The sequence below is a fragment of the Zingiber officinale genome, chromosome 3A (assembly GCF_018446385.1).
Source record: "Zingiber officinale cultivar Zhangliang chromosome 3A, Zo_v1.1, whole genome shotgun sequence".
Lineage (NCBI taxonomy): Eukaryota > Viridiplantae > Streptophyta > Magnoliopsida > Zingiberales > Zingiberaceae > Zingiber > Zingiber officinale.
In genome coordinates, this window is record NC_055990.1 from 46,544,301 (window position 1) to 46,561,070 (window position 16,770).

General features: G+C 38.1%; 1 protein-coding gene and 1 pseudogene across 1 annotated transcript; both read right to left on the reverse strand.

Moving 5' to 3' along the window:
* Positions 1–8,002: 8,002 nt before the first annotated feature.
* Positions 8,003–10,061, reverse strand: LOC122050393 (MADS-box protein AGL24-like). The gene is made up of 3 exons (XM_042611299.1): positions 9,837–10,061; positions 9,095–9,166; positions 8,003–8,143 (listed from the first exon to the last, which is right to left on the reverse strand). The coding sequence occupies exons 1-3, from the start codon at positions 10,059–10,061 to the stop codon at positions 8,003–8,005; spliced, it is 438 nt and encodes a 145-aa protein (XP_042467233.1).
* A 4,230-nt stretch (positions 10,062–14,291) lies between these two features.
* LOC122054266 lies at positions 14,292–14,461 on the reverse strand (annotated as a pseudogene).
* Positions 14,462–16,770: the final 2,309 nt, after the last annotated feature.

Consider the following 16,770-nt stretch of genomic DNA (forward strand, 5'->3'; position numbering starts at 1 on the left):
CCATTCCATTCATTTTTACTCTATGCCCTGAGTCATAGGTTAGACATTAACATCAGCCTACATTCTTCTCCACCATTATCTACTCGGCTGGATACGTGACTGATAGACGAGTCCACATGCCATTCTGTCACATTCTGACAGCCTATATGTCCTCGTTGCACATTGATGTCACTAGAGGAGACATTGCCTATATGACCGAGTTCGATGTTATAGCAGCTCGGAACTTCTCCCTAGCTGGTATCCACGTAGATAGGGATGACGGGACTATGTCTTGGCGGAGGGGGGCACAACACCAGCCCGATCCAGACGCACAGGTGGACGAGTTCATGCTTGCACTGTTTCCAAAGGAAGCCGCACTGGCTCCACCAACGCCCCCAGCTCGAGCACCACGTCACGCTCCCCGCACTCTAGCCGACCGTATGACCGGACTAGAGAGAGCCATGGCGAGTCTCCAGCAGGAGAACTCTGATTTTCATCGGGACATACGGCGAGAGGTTGCCGAGTTACGAGCTGCCGGGGAGACCCGATACACTGAGCTGATGGTGCTTCTCCGATCCTTGGGATCTGGACCACCCCCTTCATCATCTCAGTAGATTTAGTTATGACTCACTTCTGTAGCTACACTACCTGTAAAATATTTTGGATCTATCTAGTGATATTTCAGACTTGCATTGATTATGTTCTATCTTGGTAACCTAGGAATTTTGAATTTTAGAAATATTTTCAAAGATGATTGTTTTTAACTCATAGGTTCAAACATGTGTCAGCTTTTAAAACTTTCCCTTTTTAGATTCTCAAAAACAGTTTTGGCCTTAGACTAGTTTTGAATCCTTAGAAAGCATGTACCCATAGGACTAGTTTTTGAGCATCTCACCAACACCTTAAGTTTACCTTGCTTGTGTTTGACAAACATAGAAAGGGGTGAGATGCATAGGCCAACTGTCTGGACTTAAGATGCTTATTTCAGTGCATCAGCATAAGTCTGGACGTTAAATACAAATCAGACATTAATCAGATTAAGTTAATCAGTCAAGTCAAACACTGACTGCTTATAATCAACTTAATCTGACTAACCAAGTGAAAGCTACTATCTTCTGATAGTTAGTTAGTACCTAATTGGTTAGACAACTATTTAATTTTAAGTGTCAAATTCAGAGGGGAGAAATTAATTAAAATTTTGTATAGTTGAAAAATGCTTTTGTACATCTATTTTAAATCTAACTTATCTTTGAACACTATTTTTCAAGAAGTAAAATTTAACTGAGTGTTTGAAAAATTGGAAGTTTAAAAATCCCACCTAATTTTTAAAACTTGATTTTAAAGTTGAAATTTGTTATAAATTTAAACTTATTCAGTTTTGTAACATATGCTTGAAAATTATAACAAATTTATTTTGGCTAAAATTTTATTTACTTAAAACTAGATTCAACTTAGTGTTTGAAAATTGGAATTTGAAAATTAGATTTTACCTTTTGAAAAGTATATGTTACTTAAATTCAAAATTTGAAAAACCTGATTTGAAAAATTTTAAACGTTTGAAAAGATTATCAACTTTAAACTTATAACTTTTAAAATTCATTATTGCAAATATTATTTTTTGAAAATTACTCTGCAATCTAAGTTTTTTATAACTTAAAGACTCCCCCAAGTCAACTTAACTATGCTTATTTACAAGTTTTAAAAAATTATACTTTTATCAGTATCTTTTTTAGCTGTCTCTTAAATTTACAAATTTCTACAGTAACTCTACATTATACTTATTTACCATTGCCTATTTTTGATGAATGCCAAAGGGGGAGGGTTAGGTGGTTAAGTTAGCTAAACTAAATTGAAAACACCAAAACTAACTTTAAAAAAAAAACATGTACCTGTTTTATTTATTTTTTGCGTCTTTTCACTAACTTAACCAGGTTGTCATTCCATCAAAAAGGGGAAGATTGTTGGTGCAGGTAGCACTAACGGTCTAACCTAGGTTTTGATGGATGAAAAATGTGTTAAGTTAGTTTTGTTGTTGTCTGACACTTTGATCGAGTGTGCAGGAGAAGTCCAGACAGGTCGACGGGCTGACCGGATGTCTGTCACGAAGCCCAGCTAGGTCGACGGGCTGACCGGATAGCTGGCGAGAAGTCCAAGCGGGTCGACGGGCTGACCGGACGCTTGGCGAGAAGTCCAGCTAGGTCGACGGGCTGACCGGATAGCTGGCAAGAAGTCCAGACGACGTCTGGCAGGTAAGTGAGGTAAGTCACTAGAGGGGAGTGACTGCGAGGACGCGTTCCCGGGAAGGGAACATTAGGCGTCGATCCGGCTTAGATCCATTTCGGATGTCTAAGTCGAGATCGTGACTAGATTCCGGTCTCGAAAAGACGGAATCTAAGTCATACTATTTGTGCTAATTCATACTATTATAAAATGTGCTAACAATCTATTTTGCAGGATATATATTGCCTCGGACTAACTTTGTTTTGCAGGAAAAGGGAGTTTTCTGGAACAAGGTGGTCCGGGCGCCCGGAAAGCAAATTATATCCAGGCCAAGTCGTCGCCACGTGGAGCATCTCAGTTTGAGCAGCTACGTCACATTCCAGGCGCCCGGAAGGAATCCAGGCGCCCGAAGCAACATATAAAAGAAGCCCCAGGCAGGAGCTTCAGAATCAACCTTTCACATCTGAGAACTTTGAGATTACTCGCTCTGCTGCTCTGCACTCCAACTACGCTCACAAAGCTCCGACGACACGTTCCCGCTCTTTTAAATTCCTTGTCTATCGGTACAGCTTTGTTTTTCTTGTCATTAGCATCTTTTTGTACTTAAATTGTAATTATCCGAATTGCTAGTGAATTGCCCAACGAAAGTACTCAAGGAGTACGGGCCTTCGAGTAGGAGTCGTCACAGGCTCCGAACGAAGTAAAAAACCCTGTGTCTACTTTACTTTTCCGCTGCGCTTATACTCGATATTTTTGAATCGATATTCACCCCCCCCCCTCTATCGAATCTAACGGTCCTACAGATGGGATCTATCCATCCTATATAACGGGAGTGACATCGTTATTCTTGATAGAGTGAGACCACTAAGTGCATGGCCATGCCCAAATGAGTCAATATGAGATATTGAGCTCATTTGATTAGAGTGAGTCTACTTGGAGTTCAAGATTTAGATTGATTAGAGGATCACACGGTCTATGTCTCACATTAATCAATCTAGATGTCAAGGATAGAAGGACATTGTCACATATTGTGAGAGTCACAATTAATAGTCACAAGGTGATGTTGGATCTCAACATTCTTGTAACTTGGGTAGCAATGATGTATTGCTAGATGCCGCTCATTGTTTATGTTTCTAAATAAGATTTAGAAACATTGCCAACGTTACAAGAACCTATTGGGTCACACACAAAGAATGAGTGAATGGAGATTAGGTTCATATGATGAACCAATTGGATTAGGTTCATATGAACCAAAATTGGATTAAGAGTAATCCGAATTAGACTTATTGGGTTAGACTCAATTGGATTCAATTATTGAATAAGTCTAATTTAGAGTTGATTCATTGAGTCAATTTATATTAATGAATTATGATTAATTAAATTGAAATTGACTTGAATCAAAAATTGGATTTAACTCAACAAGGAAGATGTGTGGTCAAGTTTGACTTGACCAAATGGGAAGTTGAAACATCAAGTTTGACTTGAGTAAATGCCACTTCATGAAGGATGACTTATCCTACATGGCATGGCCAACAAATACATTCTTGCCACATCATCTCCACATCATCAAGGGAGAGCAAGAGGCATGGAATGTCCATGTGTGGCCGGCCATATGAATGCAAGATTCATTGACATTGAATGTAATTTATTGGCATTCCATGTGTGGTCGGCCATATGAATGCAAGATTCATTAACATTGAATGTAATTTATTGACATTCCATGTGTGGTCAGCCAAATGAATATGAGATTCATTGGCATTGATTTGGTGTGTTGTTGTCTTCTTCCTCCTTAGCTCCTTCTTGTTCTCATTCTCCTCTTTGCCGAGAGTTCCAAGCAAGAAGGGTGAAGGTGAGTGAGTTTAACCCAAGAAGAAAGGGTAAGTGAAAGTCACATAGAGAGTTTAGAGAAGTGTATGAGAATCCTCTTCTTCTTTTTCTCTCCTTTCTTCTTCCAATCCCATCCGAGAGCCCTTGGGAGTGCTAGCACACTTGTGGTGCTCTCTTCTCCATCTAGAGTGGTTTGAGAATCACTTCTTGTTCGTGTGGATACTACTAGAGGTGTGTACATTTGAACACACTCGAGATCCGGCAACATTTGGACGAGCGGGATTTGCGAAGGGCTTTACTTTAAAGGTATACATCTTATCTTGTAGATCTAGTGTAGATCTAGGAGTAGAAAACATGTACACGAAAATTTGTTTTATATTTCTTCGCACGGATCCGGTAGCATAGGACTTCGGGGTTTCCGCAACACAAAAAGCGGTTTTTGTGGCTCGAAAGTCCCAACAGATTGGTCAGACAATGTCACGGTCCAGGCGCCCAGAAGGGATCCGGGCTCCAGGAGCATGTCTATAAAAATAGGCCTCCACCAGAGCTTCAAACAACAACGACATCTGCTCTACTGCGCTGTGCTCCTGCGACACTGCAAAGCTTCTTCGACAACGTGCTACCAAGAGTTTTTCTTTCCTTTGTTTTGTTGTCGGTTTTTTCTTTTAAAGTTTGTGTACTTGCATTTGTAATCTTTTGTGAACTGCTAGTGAATTGTCCAACGAAAGCACTCAACGAGTGCGGGCCTTGGAGTAGGAGTCGACGAAGGCTCCGAACCAAGTAAACTAGTTTATGTTAACGTTTGTGCTCTCTTTTATTTTTTCGCTGCTTACTCTTACTTAGCTACGAAGAATTTTTCGATCGATATTCACCCCCCCCTCTATCAGCTTTCACGATCCAACATGATTGATTTGGTATCCACCTCAAGAAGAGGTGACTAATCCAAGGATCCATACTCGAGCAAACTTTCCACTATGTAAACACACTTTCTGAGAACAATCCAGACGTGGAGAAATCTCGTACAACTCAAGAACAAGACAACTTGAAACAAGGAAACAAATGTAAATACAAATTGAAAACGATTTAACAATTTGAACTTTGAATCCCTTTAGTTTTTCTTACTTTGAATGCCTCTTGAAGGTGAAAAATGCAACAACACTTTATCTCCCAAAACTTCCAAGAATTGGTGAGCAAACCGGAGAGGAGAGCCCTAGAGTAACTATCATGAAAAACTCTTTTCTAGGACTTCTTCGAGCGACATAATCGCTTAAGAACTTCTTAAGCAATTACCACGTCAGCAACCTACGCAGTGTTAGTAATAGCCCTGAGAGCCAATTATAAGATAATTAGGCTTATTGGGTTATTGGGTTAATGGTTAATCCAATATAATAATTCAATGTATTAAGAGAAAAATAAAGAGAAGTTTAATCCGAATTAGACTCATTGAGTTAGAATCAATTGGATTCAATTATTGAATTAAGTCTAATTTGAATTAGATTCGTGGAGTCAATTTGGATTGATGTCCATGGAGTCAATTGAGATTGATAAGGTTCAATGAGTTAGACTCATTGGGTGAACTTGGATTCACCAAGGAAGAGGAAAGGTCAATTTTGACTTGACCAAAAGGGAAAAGGAAAGATCAATTTTGACTTGACCAAAAGACTCTTCATGAAAGATGACTAAGATTCAATTCATGAAGAAGATCAAGAGACAAAAGGGAGATCAAGAGCTAAATGGACTTTTGATATTCCATGAGAGCACATAAGGAGGAATTTTGGCCATTGATTGTAAAAAAAAGTTCATTTTTGTCTTCTTCTCCTTCCTCCTCTTCTTCCTCTTGGTTGATCCTTCCTCATGGCCAAATCACCTTATGTGGCTAGCACCACAAAGTTGGGGTCTTCTCCAGCATTACAACAAAAACCCTCATTGACATCGATTTTCCACCGGTGTCTATTACATTTTCGACCGATGTCTATGAAGGCGATGTAAAAGGTCAGCCATTTTAGACATCGAGTTATAACTGGTGTAGTATCACTTAACGACATCGGGTGTAAAACCGATGTAATATTATATGTTAATAACACTAGTTTTGACAGCGGTATACGACCGATGTAATATTAGTTAATGACACCGGTTTTGCAGCGGTGGAAAACCGATGTAATATCAGTATTGTTTAACGACACAAATTCAATTTCCAAAATAGTGAAAAATCAATATTATCACAAAGCAAATCATAAAATTAAGTTAATATTATTAATTCACTAAGAAAATCACAAATAAAAATGCACTGATGTATCTAAACACACCAAGTCAATATCCATATAACCAACACATAAATATTCTTCTTACAACATAAAAAAGATAATAGATATTGTGCACATCAAGTCAGTATCCATAAATTACACATAACTATTCTTCTTACAACATCAAAAGGTAATAGATAATACACAAATATTCTTCTTACTGGTGCCAATGTTATCCTTCTTGCTCTGTGCAGAGATTTAATTAAATCTTCCCCAGTAGTTTTATTTGTTAATAGACAATTCTCTTTATCTATTACTGGATGGGCACCTCTGCTTGTTTGATGTCCTGAGGGTGACAACTGATTGGTGATTCTTTGTAAATCATTCCTCACCCAAGTAGAATGCTTTACCACATTTGTTACCTGGTTGGGTTATTAGCATCTCTTTGAGGAGGTTGAGCCATTAAGTTTTGTTGATGGTGAAACTGACCGCTTGTAATCACAGACTCACAACTGGTGTTTCTTGTTGTCACAGATGCCTGAATGTTTAGTGACAAATAGAAAGATCGATTAAAAACTTCATACAACAGAGTTTAGTGTGTGTTTTCAGAATTGAAATTGAAATATGACAAATATTTCATAAAATTACATTATTGTTCATAATGGATTGCCAAAATAATAGCAGCTGTGAGGAACTACCTATCCAAGTCAAAACAGATAGATAACATATTTAGTTCTTGTACTAGAAAGATGAAAATATTTAGTAGATACGATAACAAATACAATAAGAAAATAATTCAAACAAGAACATTGCATTTTTTTTGTGATAGGCACTTCAGAAAGTATGATAAGCTTAGTTTAAGCATACATACATTTTGCACTTGCTGGCGCATATGGCCATTCTGATAAACAAGTTCAGACACCTGCTTTTGCAGCCAATCATTTTCTTCCATTAATAGTTTATTCATGGCACTAAGCTTGCGATTAACTGTTAGTAGCCCAAAGGATTCCTTCCTCTGCTTTTCCCAACATTTAGCAAAAGAAAAGAGTGAATACTACAAATTTGACATACAATTAATGCATTACATATTATTTATATGCTGATAAGTATCAATCCTCTACCACAGTTCAATGGTCAAAACTTTGACAGAAATTAACAACTACATAAAAAACTAAACTTTTGACAAGAATCTTTAGATGTCTTTCAAATTTTTTTTGGTAAAATACATATATACATATTAGAAACTTAACCCAAAATATAAACAGATACCAAAACTTCAGCACTTGGAACTTCTGAAACAACAAATTTGCAACACTTAAAATATGATCAAAGAAAAATACACTAATTCACCAAACAAAGAACAAGAACTTGTCCCCAGGTCATCTTAAGAAATTCCAGATATTTATCTGCAGTAGAACTACATCCTAGAAATGCCCTCATTAAGTAACAAAATTCAATCCTCAGACTACTCTGATGGGCGAGTATGAGAAGAAAAGAACCAGAATTGCTCAGAAAGGTAATGGATAAATAAAGTAAACCTTATGCATACACCATCACATAAAACTCCTTTCATATTTCTAAGATTTTATTGATTGCGATAGAATGGACAAAGAAAAAGTGGAGTCGAAACGTACAAACAACACTAATTCTTCTAAATTCAGCATAGATGTAACAGTGTGAGATAAATGAAATTTATGAAGTAAACAAAAAATTGAAGTGTGAGATAAAAAACTCTAGATAAAAGTGGTTGTCACCTTGGCAAACTTATCTGATGAACCTGTTAGAAAATGAGAGCCATCTGCAGATTTTGATAGGGAGGTAATCGTTTTCTGATGACCAATTTCTTTATCTGCCTCCTTCAGTAGTTTGCCAGTCTGAAAAGTTCACACAAAAATACCACAATGAATACACATGTTGCCCAATGACAACAAGAATGAAATTGACTGTGCTGTGATGAAGAGTTGGGCAAGGTCTTGACTAATTAAAAAATGAAATCAAATAAGTCTGAAATTTTATATATCTTAGATTTTGTACTGCTATTCCTTGCAACCGATTTGATTTCCTTGGCTCATCAAGAATGAAATGATAGTTAAATTAGATATGATAACAGTCTCTTATAATTATATGTTGTCAAACGGCATGAAATTTCCTTGAAAGATAAGAGCCACCACAAAACATGGCAAACATGAAAAGTAGACCATGTGAAAGAATGATATATTAGGAACTGGTACAATAATTGTAGGGGGGACTAATATGGTATCAGAGGGAAAAAAATCCATACTTAGCTAACGTCGCATCACAAAACAGCAAATTTACATATTAGAAGATAGAAACATCCATCAAGTCTTTGGTAAATAATTCCAAGAAAATGAATATCTTATACATAGGTGATATGACTGATTCAGTAGTTTCTGCACAAGCAAACATCATGAAATGACTGTCCTATAGCAGTGAAGAGATGGTGAGAACACTAAGGTTATACATAGGTGATATGACTGATCATGCTTCAAGTGAAATCCTGACTTCCTAGGAATACAAAGTCATTGGACTAGAACTGCTTGATTAGTCGATTGACTATATTGACTAATCTGACGATAAGCAATCTATAGTGCTAGCTATAACAGCATGAGCAAATTTCAGTCATGCATGAACTTACAAAGTAATGATAGTTCAATAATTATCTTGTACATTCTCGTGGAGCCTGCCTCAAGGCCAAGGCAACATTATGTTGAAGAACTTAGATATGTAGTTAAGATAAAAGCTAGCATGTTCAAAGTGTAAACAAAGTATATTTTGTTTAATTAATTCCAGCTGTGTATACATACGGCGTGACGTGACTGCACGCATCCTTTAGCTCTCTTGGGTTGTACAGGTAAAACAATTACACCTGCTCTTGCCTATCGCAGGAAAAAAAAAGAATAAATTAAATTTATTTGAATTAACTGATTGAATTTTAGGATAAACATCAAATAAACTAAACTGAACAAATATGGATTAATTTTATCAAAAACTAAATTAACCGATTTCTGATATTTTAACTTCATTTTAACTTTCTAAAATCAATATTGATTATTTCTTATGGAAAAATTAATCTTTCCTCTTGCTCACCGTGAAAGCAAGCTGTGCAGCTGAGTGAATCGATAATCTGTTCTAATATACTTTCAATTCTTTGAAGAGTGATTGGCAATCAAAGGAAAGGGGTAACAAGGGCAAAAAGAAGAGTAGAAGTAGATTACAAGGCTGGAAATCAAGAGGAAAGGGGGAAAATGGAATAGTAGAAGTAGAACGAGAATAAAGAATACTTCGAGGGTGCTACTTGCGAAGCTTGCGGAGGATGTTGGCAGCAAGATCAAACAAACAAAAATTATTTTCATGAAAAAAGTAAAACTTCACTATATTCATCGAACTAGTAAGCTGTGGAGAAGTAAAAAAGAGCAAACAAACAGAAAAAAAAACTAGACAACCTTAAAAAGAAAATCAAAACCACGACAAAATTAGCAAGTGGATGGCCAAACGAAGAAATCTCAACGGAAATAGCTATAGTACAAGAGCGAACTAAAAAGAAACTGAATCGAACAGCAGGAAGAGGAGATGGAGAGAGAGAGAGGGAGAGAGGAGGAGGAGGGTCGACCTGGAGCTGGCGAATTTGTAGAGCTTCCCACGGGCTGAAAAGACGATGAGGCCGATCTCAGCATCGCAAAGCATGGAGAGCTCAAAGGCCTTCTTCAGAAGGCCTCTCCGGTGCTTGGAAAAGGCCACCTGCCGGCTGGTCAGGTTCTCTATCCTCCTCATCTGCGTCTTCCCCCTCACTATGTCAACCGAGTAGCAAAATCAGCGAGCAAGGAGCTCCGATCAGTCATGGCCACACGAGGATAGACAAGGAGGGATCAGATCGGAAGAAGGAGATGAGGAATCGAGGTTACCAGATATGGGATCGAGAAAGAGTGGAGGAGGGCGACTTCTAGCGACCCGGCGACAACTCCAAGCCACACAGGCATCCTCTTCTCACCCAAAGCGAGGAGTTGGAGGAGATGCGGTGTGGTTGGAAGGAGAAGCAAGGGAGTCGTGTGTTGATCCTGATCGGGAGAGGAAGGGGTGTCGATCTAGGAAGGGGAAGGATGGCGCGATATAGGTTTAGGTTTGGAGGGAAGAGTGAAGTGTTACAAATTTTGGCTAAGTATTAGGGGGAAAATTAAATTATTTTATTTATCATAGACACCGGGTTTTAAAAATCGATATTAAAATCGGTGTCTATTAACGAAAAAAGGCACTCATAGACATCGGCTAAAAAAATCGATGTCTATGAACGAAAATCTGCGCTCATAGACACCGGTTTTTGGAAAAATCGGTGTAAAATACTCAAAGACATCGATTGTTGCTTAAAACCGTTGTTGTTCCACCGATGTCTATTTTGTTGTAGTGTAGATCGAGAGTTCATGAGACGAACAGAACATGTTCATGTGGATACCGTAGAGGCGCGGACACTTGATCGCGCTGAGACCTACATCCAAAGAAAGGTTGCTGCCAGGATTACAAAAGGCATGCATCAAAGGTATAATCCTCTCATGTAAGACTTAGTACATGGTTTCCTTTCGCATGGATCCTCTTGATAAGGAACTAGATGTTTTTCGCTGCGCTTTCGCGTGTTTAGCGCCCTAGTTCCTTACAGTGGTATCAAAGCCACTTGCGAAGGGATATACTAAATAGTTGAAATTTTATATGTGATATAAAACTGCATGATAGGTTTACTATGATTTACAAATTATGAGTTTTAGTCATATTATGAGTTTTGATCATAATTGAGAATCTCGGCCAGATTATGAGTCTCAACCAAAATTATTTTGTTGAGAATGAAACATAGTTGGTACTATGACCAGCAAGGTCTCGGCCAATGGTGTCTTGTTGGTATTGTACCGTGCACCTTTCCTAGAGCTTCCCCAGTAGCAAAGGTTCATGTCGTAGCTTTCCTTTTGAGCACACAAAATATGAGTAGTAGAAGAATTGATGTATTGAACATAGAGTCTTCGTCTCCTTTTATAGAGTGTGATCAGATCCTTATCTGGATCAACTCTTATTTTGATGAAGCTATATCTGGATGAAGCCTTATATCTATCCACATCATCTAGCTTATCCTCATCTTGATCCAAATTGTAAAGATGATCTTTTGCAACATCATCTTCTATGTCAACATTTTTGACAACTCATCAATATACACAGAACCCAGTCGGTCTACCTGAACTGATTTAGGTCCGGTTCGACCCAAGTCAAGTCCGGTTCACCTATTTGCATTTGTTTCCAGCTCCAGGTTCTTGTAAAATGGTCATACAAACACAAACAAGCAACCTAGCCTATATCTATAAGACTACCTGACCTACTTGGCTTATCTTTTGCTTAGAGGTCCCTCCTTCAAGTTTACCACTTAAGGGTCAATCCCTTAGGATCAAGCTACACTCTTGTAAGTCTATCCGACCGACTAGGTTTCATGCTTAGACTGCATACAAGACTTTATCATTACCTAGGGTTACCTACCCCTAGGATTTTCATTGCCGAGTTTCACTCACCAGGACTTCCACCACCTGGGGTTATCTTCCCTTAGAATTTTCACTGTCTAACTTCACTCACCAGGACTTCCACAACCTAGGGTTACCTCTTCTTAGGATTTCCACTGCCTGACTTCACTCACCAAAACTTCCACCACATAGGGTTACCTCCCTTAGGATTTTCATTGCCTAGCTTCACTCACCAGGACTTCCATCACCTAGGGTTACCTCCTCTTAAGATTTTCACTGTCTAGCTTCAATCACTAAGATTTACCCCTTGCCTAACTAATTTAGGACTTTTCCTTGCTAGTCATCTAGTCTTGACTAGCAAGGAAAAGTAGTTATAGGATATTTTCTTTTGAAAATTATTTTCTTTTTGATGTATGCCATAACATAATCATGCATTAAGTTTAATTCCTATTAATTAAGGACAAATGGCATTTAACAACACTTATTAACAAGTAACATCCTAAGTGGATGTTCAATATCCTCAAAATGCCTAGATAGATATGCATAATCCCTAGTTTAGGGTAAAACCGAACTTTACATCTCACAAAGACCAATAAGATGACTTGTATGTGTTTTAATGCACATTAGATACAAGTGAGATGTTAGGTAGATGAACAAAACTCAAGATGTTGATTTAGTGCATTCTTTTGAGTTTTAAGATCATCAAAACACATAGTTATGTGTTTTCCCATCATTGGGAAAGCTAATGTACAAGTCATGTGCATTAAGCCCAAGGAATGTGATGGGATATTGGTTTTAAAAAAAAAAATTTAAAATGCTTTTGGAAAACCTTGGTGAAGGCTATCTTTTGATAGAAAATCATCATTGAATAGTTAGACACAAACTTGAAGAAAACGCTAAAGTTTTAGCAAGTTTTCAAGCTTGTGTCAATCTTTGAAAATATGATGTATTTTCATAGAAAACTATTTTTCCATGATAAAGTATGCCCTAGATAATGTCTACATGAAATTTCATGATTTTTGGATTTTTGTAGAATTTTCTAAGGGTTTCTGAAGTTGGCTGAATTTGAAATTCAGCAACTATCAGAGCTCCGATCGATCCATGGATCGATTGGAGTGTCTAAATCGATCAGTGGATCGATTCATAAGGCAATTCTCGCGAGCAGAAGCTCGCTGGATCGATCGGCCGATCGATCTACACATCTTGAATCGATCAGTGGATCGATTCAGAAAGGTTCAATCGATTGGAACCCAACTCCAATCGATCCAAGTTGCTGATTTTGGCTGGGAAGGCTTGATTTCAGTATTTTGAACCTTGTTTAGTCAATGTAACCATTCCAAACCCCTGAAAATACATTTGTATACATAAAAAGGGTATTTTCATGTTGAAAACAAGGATGGATTGGTTAAGGAAGACTAAATTAAAGTTTAGGTTAAGGTTTGTTTCAAATCTTGAACATTTGAACCTCAAAACTTCTAAATTTGGGTTTCCTAAAGGTTTAGGGACTCCAAGTCATTGTTGGTGCAATGACAGAAGTTTATCACGATGTCTTTAGGGGGAGGGACTCTTTAAAGACATGAAACATTAATTTTTCATGAACCTTGGAGGGTGGTTAACCTTCTTTAGAGAAAATGCTCATGAATGAGCATTTGAACTTGAAATGGGGAGTGGATATCCTCGTTAATTCAAGTGATATTTCAAGTGGTTGAAAAATGCTCACGGTTGGGCATTTGTCTACATTGCGGGAGAATGTAGGGAAAATGAAGGATATGGGACCTTCATTATGATGTTGATTACAACCTTGAGAAACTCTTCAGGGGGAGAGTTTAAAAAGGGTTAAAGGTTCAACGAGTGCAGTTGTAACCAATGATGAGTATCTCTTCAGGGGGAGAGATAGTGTTTGTTTGATGTGTGCCAATAGGGGGAGAATGTGTGGTTTAAGTTAGGCCTTCATTACCTATGAGGGAGGTCATAGAGGGAGAATGAAGGGAACCAACATTCATACTTTGGCATGAAGAGAGTTAAGGCTATGGGATTAGCTTAACTCAGAGTGGTTCTAACTTAAAGGTATTGTCAAACATCAAAAAGGGGGAGATTGTTGGTGCAATATCCCTTAGGTCAAGGTTGACTGAGTTGACCAAGCTTAAGTCTTGGTCATAGTTTCGATGTTTGACAATACATGTAGACACATGGACAATGCAGGTGCAGTTGTTCATGTGGGAAGATTCTGATCAGGGACTGATCAGTGTGGATGAAGAAAAGTCAAGTAGGTCAAAGGTGACCGGATACCTGACTGGGAAGTCCTAACTGGAAGGTTAGGCAGATGTGAAAATCCTGGTGAGTGAAGCCAGGTGAAAGTCCTGGTGAGTGAAGCCAGGCAGAAGAGAAGTCCTAGTGAGTGAAGCTAGGCAGATGGGAAATCCTGGTGAGTGAAGCCAGGTGAAAGTCCTGGTGAGTGAAGTCAGGCAGAAGAGAAGTCCTAGTGAGTGAAGCTAGGCAGATTGGAAGTCCTGGTGAGTGAAGTCAGGCACGAGGGAAAATCCAGATGGGTCAAGGTTGACCAGAGCCAGACATTTTTTATGGGCATTCCCTCATAAAAAATTAATTTAATTTTTTCTATTAGATATTAAACTGATAAGAATGGACTACACTTGATCTTAGCCAAAATGCCGAGAAAGGTATTCTTTCTAACGTCGTCGACCCAAATATTTATAGATATTTCTCTGCTCGTGATATTGCCGATCCTATGATGTGGGATTAAAGAGAACCATGATAGTGTATATTTTTTTATTAATAAATAATGAGAGAAAATTATTAATAAGTTTTAAAATTATTTTTGGTGTGAAAAAAATATTAACATAATTTAATTTAAATTTCACCAAAATTAACTACTAAAGGTATAGTTTCTTAATTAAATAATAATGTTGTAAGATTTCTAAATATTTAATACCGTATTTTTTTATAATATATTTATTGGGTAGTTAAGGAATTATATTATCAGAATGCTCAAACAATAGAAATAAGACTATTATGGATAGTAAATAATTTTTTACTATAATTGTTAGTTAATTAACGTGGTAATGAAGGTAAAAAATAAATAAATAAGTCAATAAATAAAATCTAATAACCAATCCTCCCCGTGATATTTATTGCTTAATTACTCTTCTCATCGCTACCTCCGGCGATAAAATCTAATAACCAATGCTTCGCTCGCCTGATGACGGACCAGAATAACAAGCGCCGACGTGAACAGGGAGGCAGGCTGGAGGACCGCCTCACTTCCCTCCACGACGACCTCCTTATCTTCATCCTCTCCTTCCTCTCCATCAAGCAACGCGCCGCCCTCTCCGATGTCTGCGCCCGCTTCCGCCTCCTCCTCCCCTCCATCCCCCGACTCGACGCCTTCCGCCTCGACGTCCGGTTTCCTTCCGACGGCGTCGACGTCCATCAAGATCTCACCATCCCCCGTGCTCTAATTCCGCCAATGCCACCTCGTCTTCCACTTCGTCTCCGATTTACTCATACCCCACGAAAATCAGCTCGTCGACGCCCTCGTCGACACGGGCGTACAAAACCTCACCCTCGTCTTCCACTTCGTCTCCGATTTTTGTATCTCAGCGACAGGGAAAACTGCTGCATCTTCAACATCAAGTCGCTGAGGAGTCTCTGTTGAAAATTAAACTTGTTTTTTGTTGATAAAATTTTATGGAGATAAAATGGTGATGTGGCATGTCTTGACTAGAGATAGGATAGAGATAGAACTTGATGAATTGATAAGAGTTCGTGGAGATAGAATTTATTTATTATTATTATTTTTAAATATCATGATTATCTCATTTAGTGCTTATCCAATAAGCCTATAAATATGTACTTCTTTTTCATGAATGAACAAGTTGAGTTTTCTATTTTCTTCTACTCCTCTTCCACATAGAGTTATTTCTCCTCTTCCACATTTTTCTTCTATAATTCTTTTTCTTCTCCCATAATTTCTATTTCCAACAAAGTGGTATCAGAGCTATGGCTAATGGAGGTATGGTTCCCTTCCAAGTTCCAGTACTCAAAGCGAGTAATTATGACAATTGGAGTATCAAGATGAAGGCACTTCTTGGAGCTCATGATGTTTGGGAAGTTATAGAAAAAGGCTACGTTGAGCCTCGTGACGACTCAACGTTATCTTCAACTGAAAAAGACAGTCTGAGAGATTTAAGAAAGAGAGACAAGAAGGCTCTCTTCCTCATTTATCAAGCTTTAGATGAGGATGGTTTTGAGAAGATTTCAAGTGCTACTTCAGCCAAGCAAGCATGGGAAAAGCTCCAAGTCTCATATCAAGGAGAAGAAAAAGTAAAAAAGGTACAACTTCAGACATTAAGAAGTCAATTTGATGCTCTTCGTATGAAAGAAGGTGAGTTAGTATCAGATTATTTTTCTAGAGTCTCTACCATTTCCAATCAACTAAAAAGAAATGGTGAGAAACTAGAAGAAGTAACTATCATTGAGAAAATTCTTCGATCATTGGATTCAAAATTTGATAGCATTGCAACCATCATCGAAGAGACCAAGGATCTACAAGTCATGACGATTGAGCAACTGCTGGGTTCATTACAAGCCCATGAAGAAAAGAAGAAGATAAATGAAGAAATTACTCAACAACTCCTAAAGACGACTCTTCAACCGACAAAGAAAGATGAAAGCTCCAGTAATAATAGAAGTCAACGGGGAAGAGGTCGTGGATATGGACGAGGCCGTTCTAATGAGCAAGGATGGGTCTCCAACAACAACAATGAAAGAGGAGAACATTCAACAAGAGGACGTGGAAGAGGGTATGCAAACTCGAGGTACGATAAATCTCAAGTTAAGTGCTACAATTGTGACAAATTTGGACATTATGCAAAAGAATGTAGATCGCCCAAGAATAAAGTATATGAAAGAGTAAATTATATGGAAGAAAAGAAAGAAGAAGATGACACCCTACTGCTAGCGTATAAAGATAA

What these genes read in the sequence shown, in the direction of transcription:
- LOC122050393 (XM_042611299.1), bottom strand. Translation starts at nt 10,061, where the DNA reads ATGAGGAGGATAGAGAACCTGACCAGCCGGCAGGTGGCCTTTTCCAAG. An exon ending in TCTTCCTGCTGTTCGATTCA is followed by an intron (nt 9,167 to 9,836) that starts GTTTCTTTTTAG and finishes TTCCTGCGATAG; the next exon opens with GCAAGAGCAGGTGTAATTGT. An exon ending in GCGTGCAGTCACGTCACGCC is followed by an intron (nt 8,144 to 9,094) that starts GTATGTATACAC and finishes TGAACTTTTCAG; the next exon opens with ACTGGCAAACTACTGAAGGA.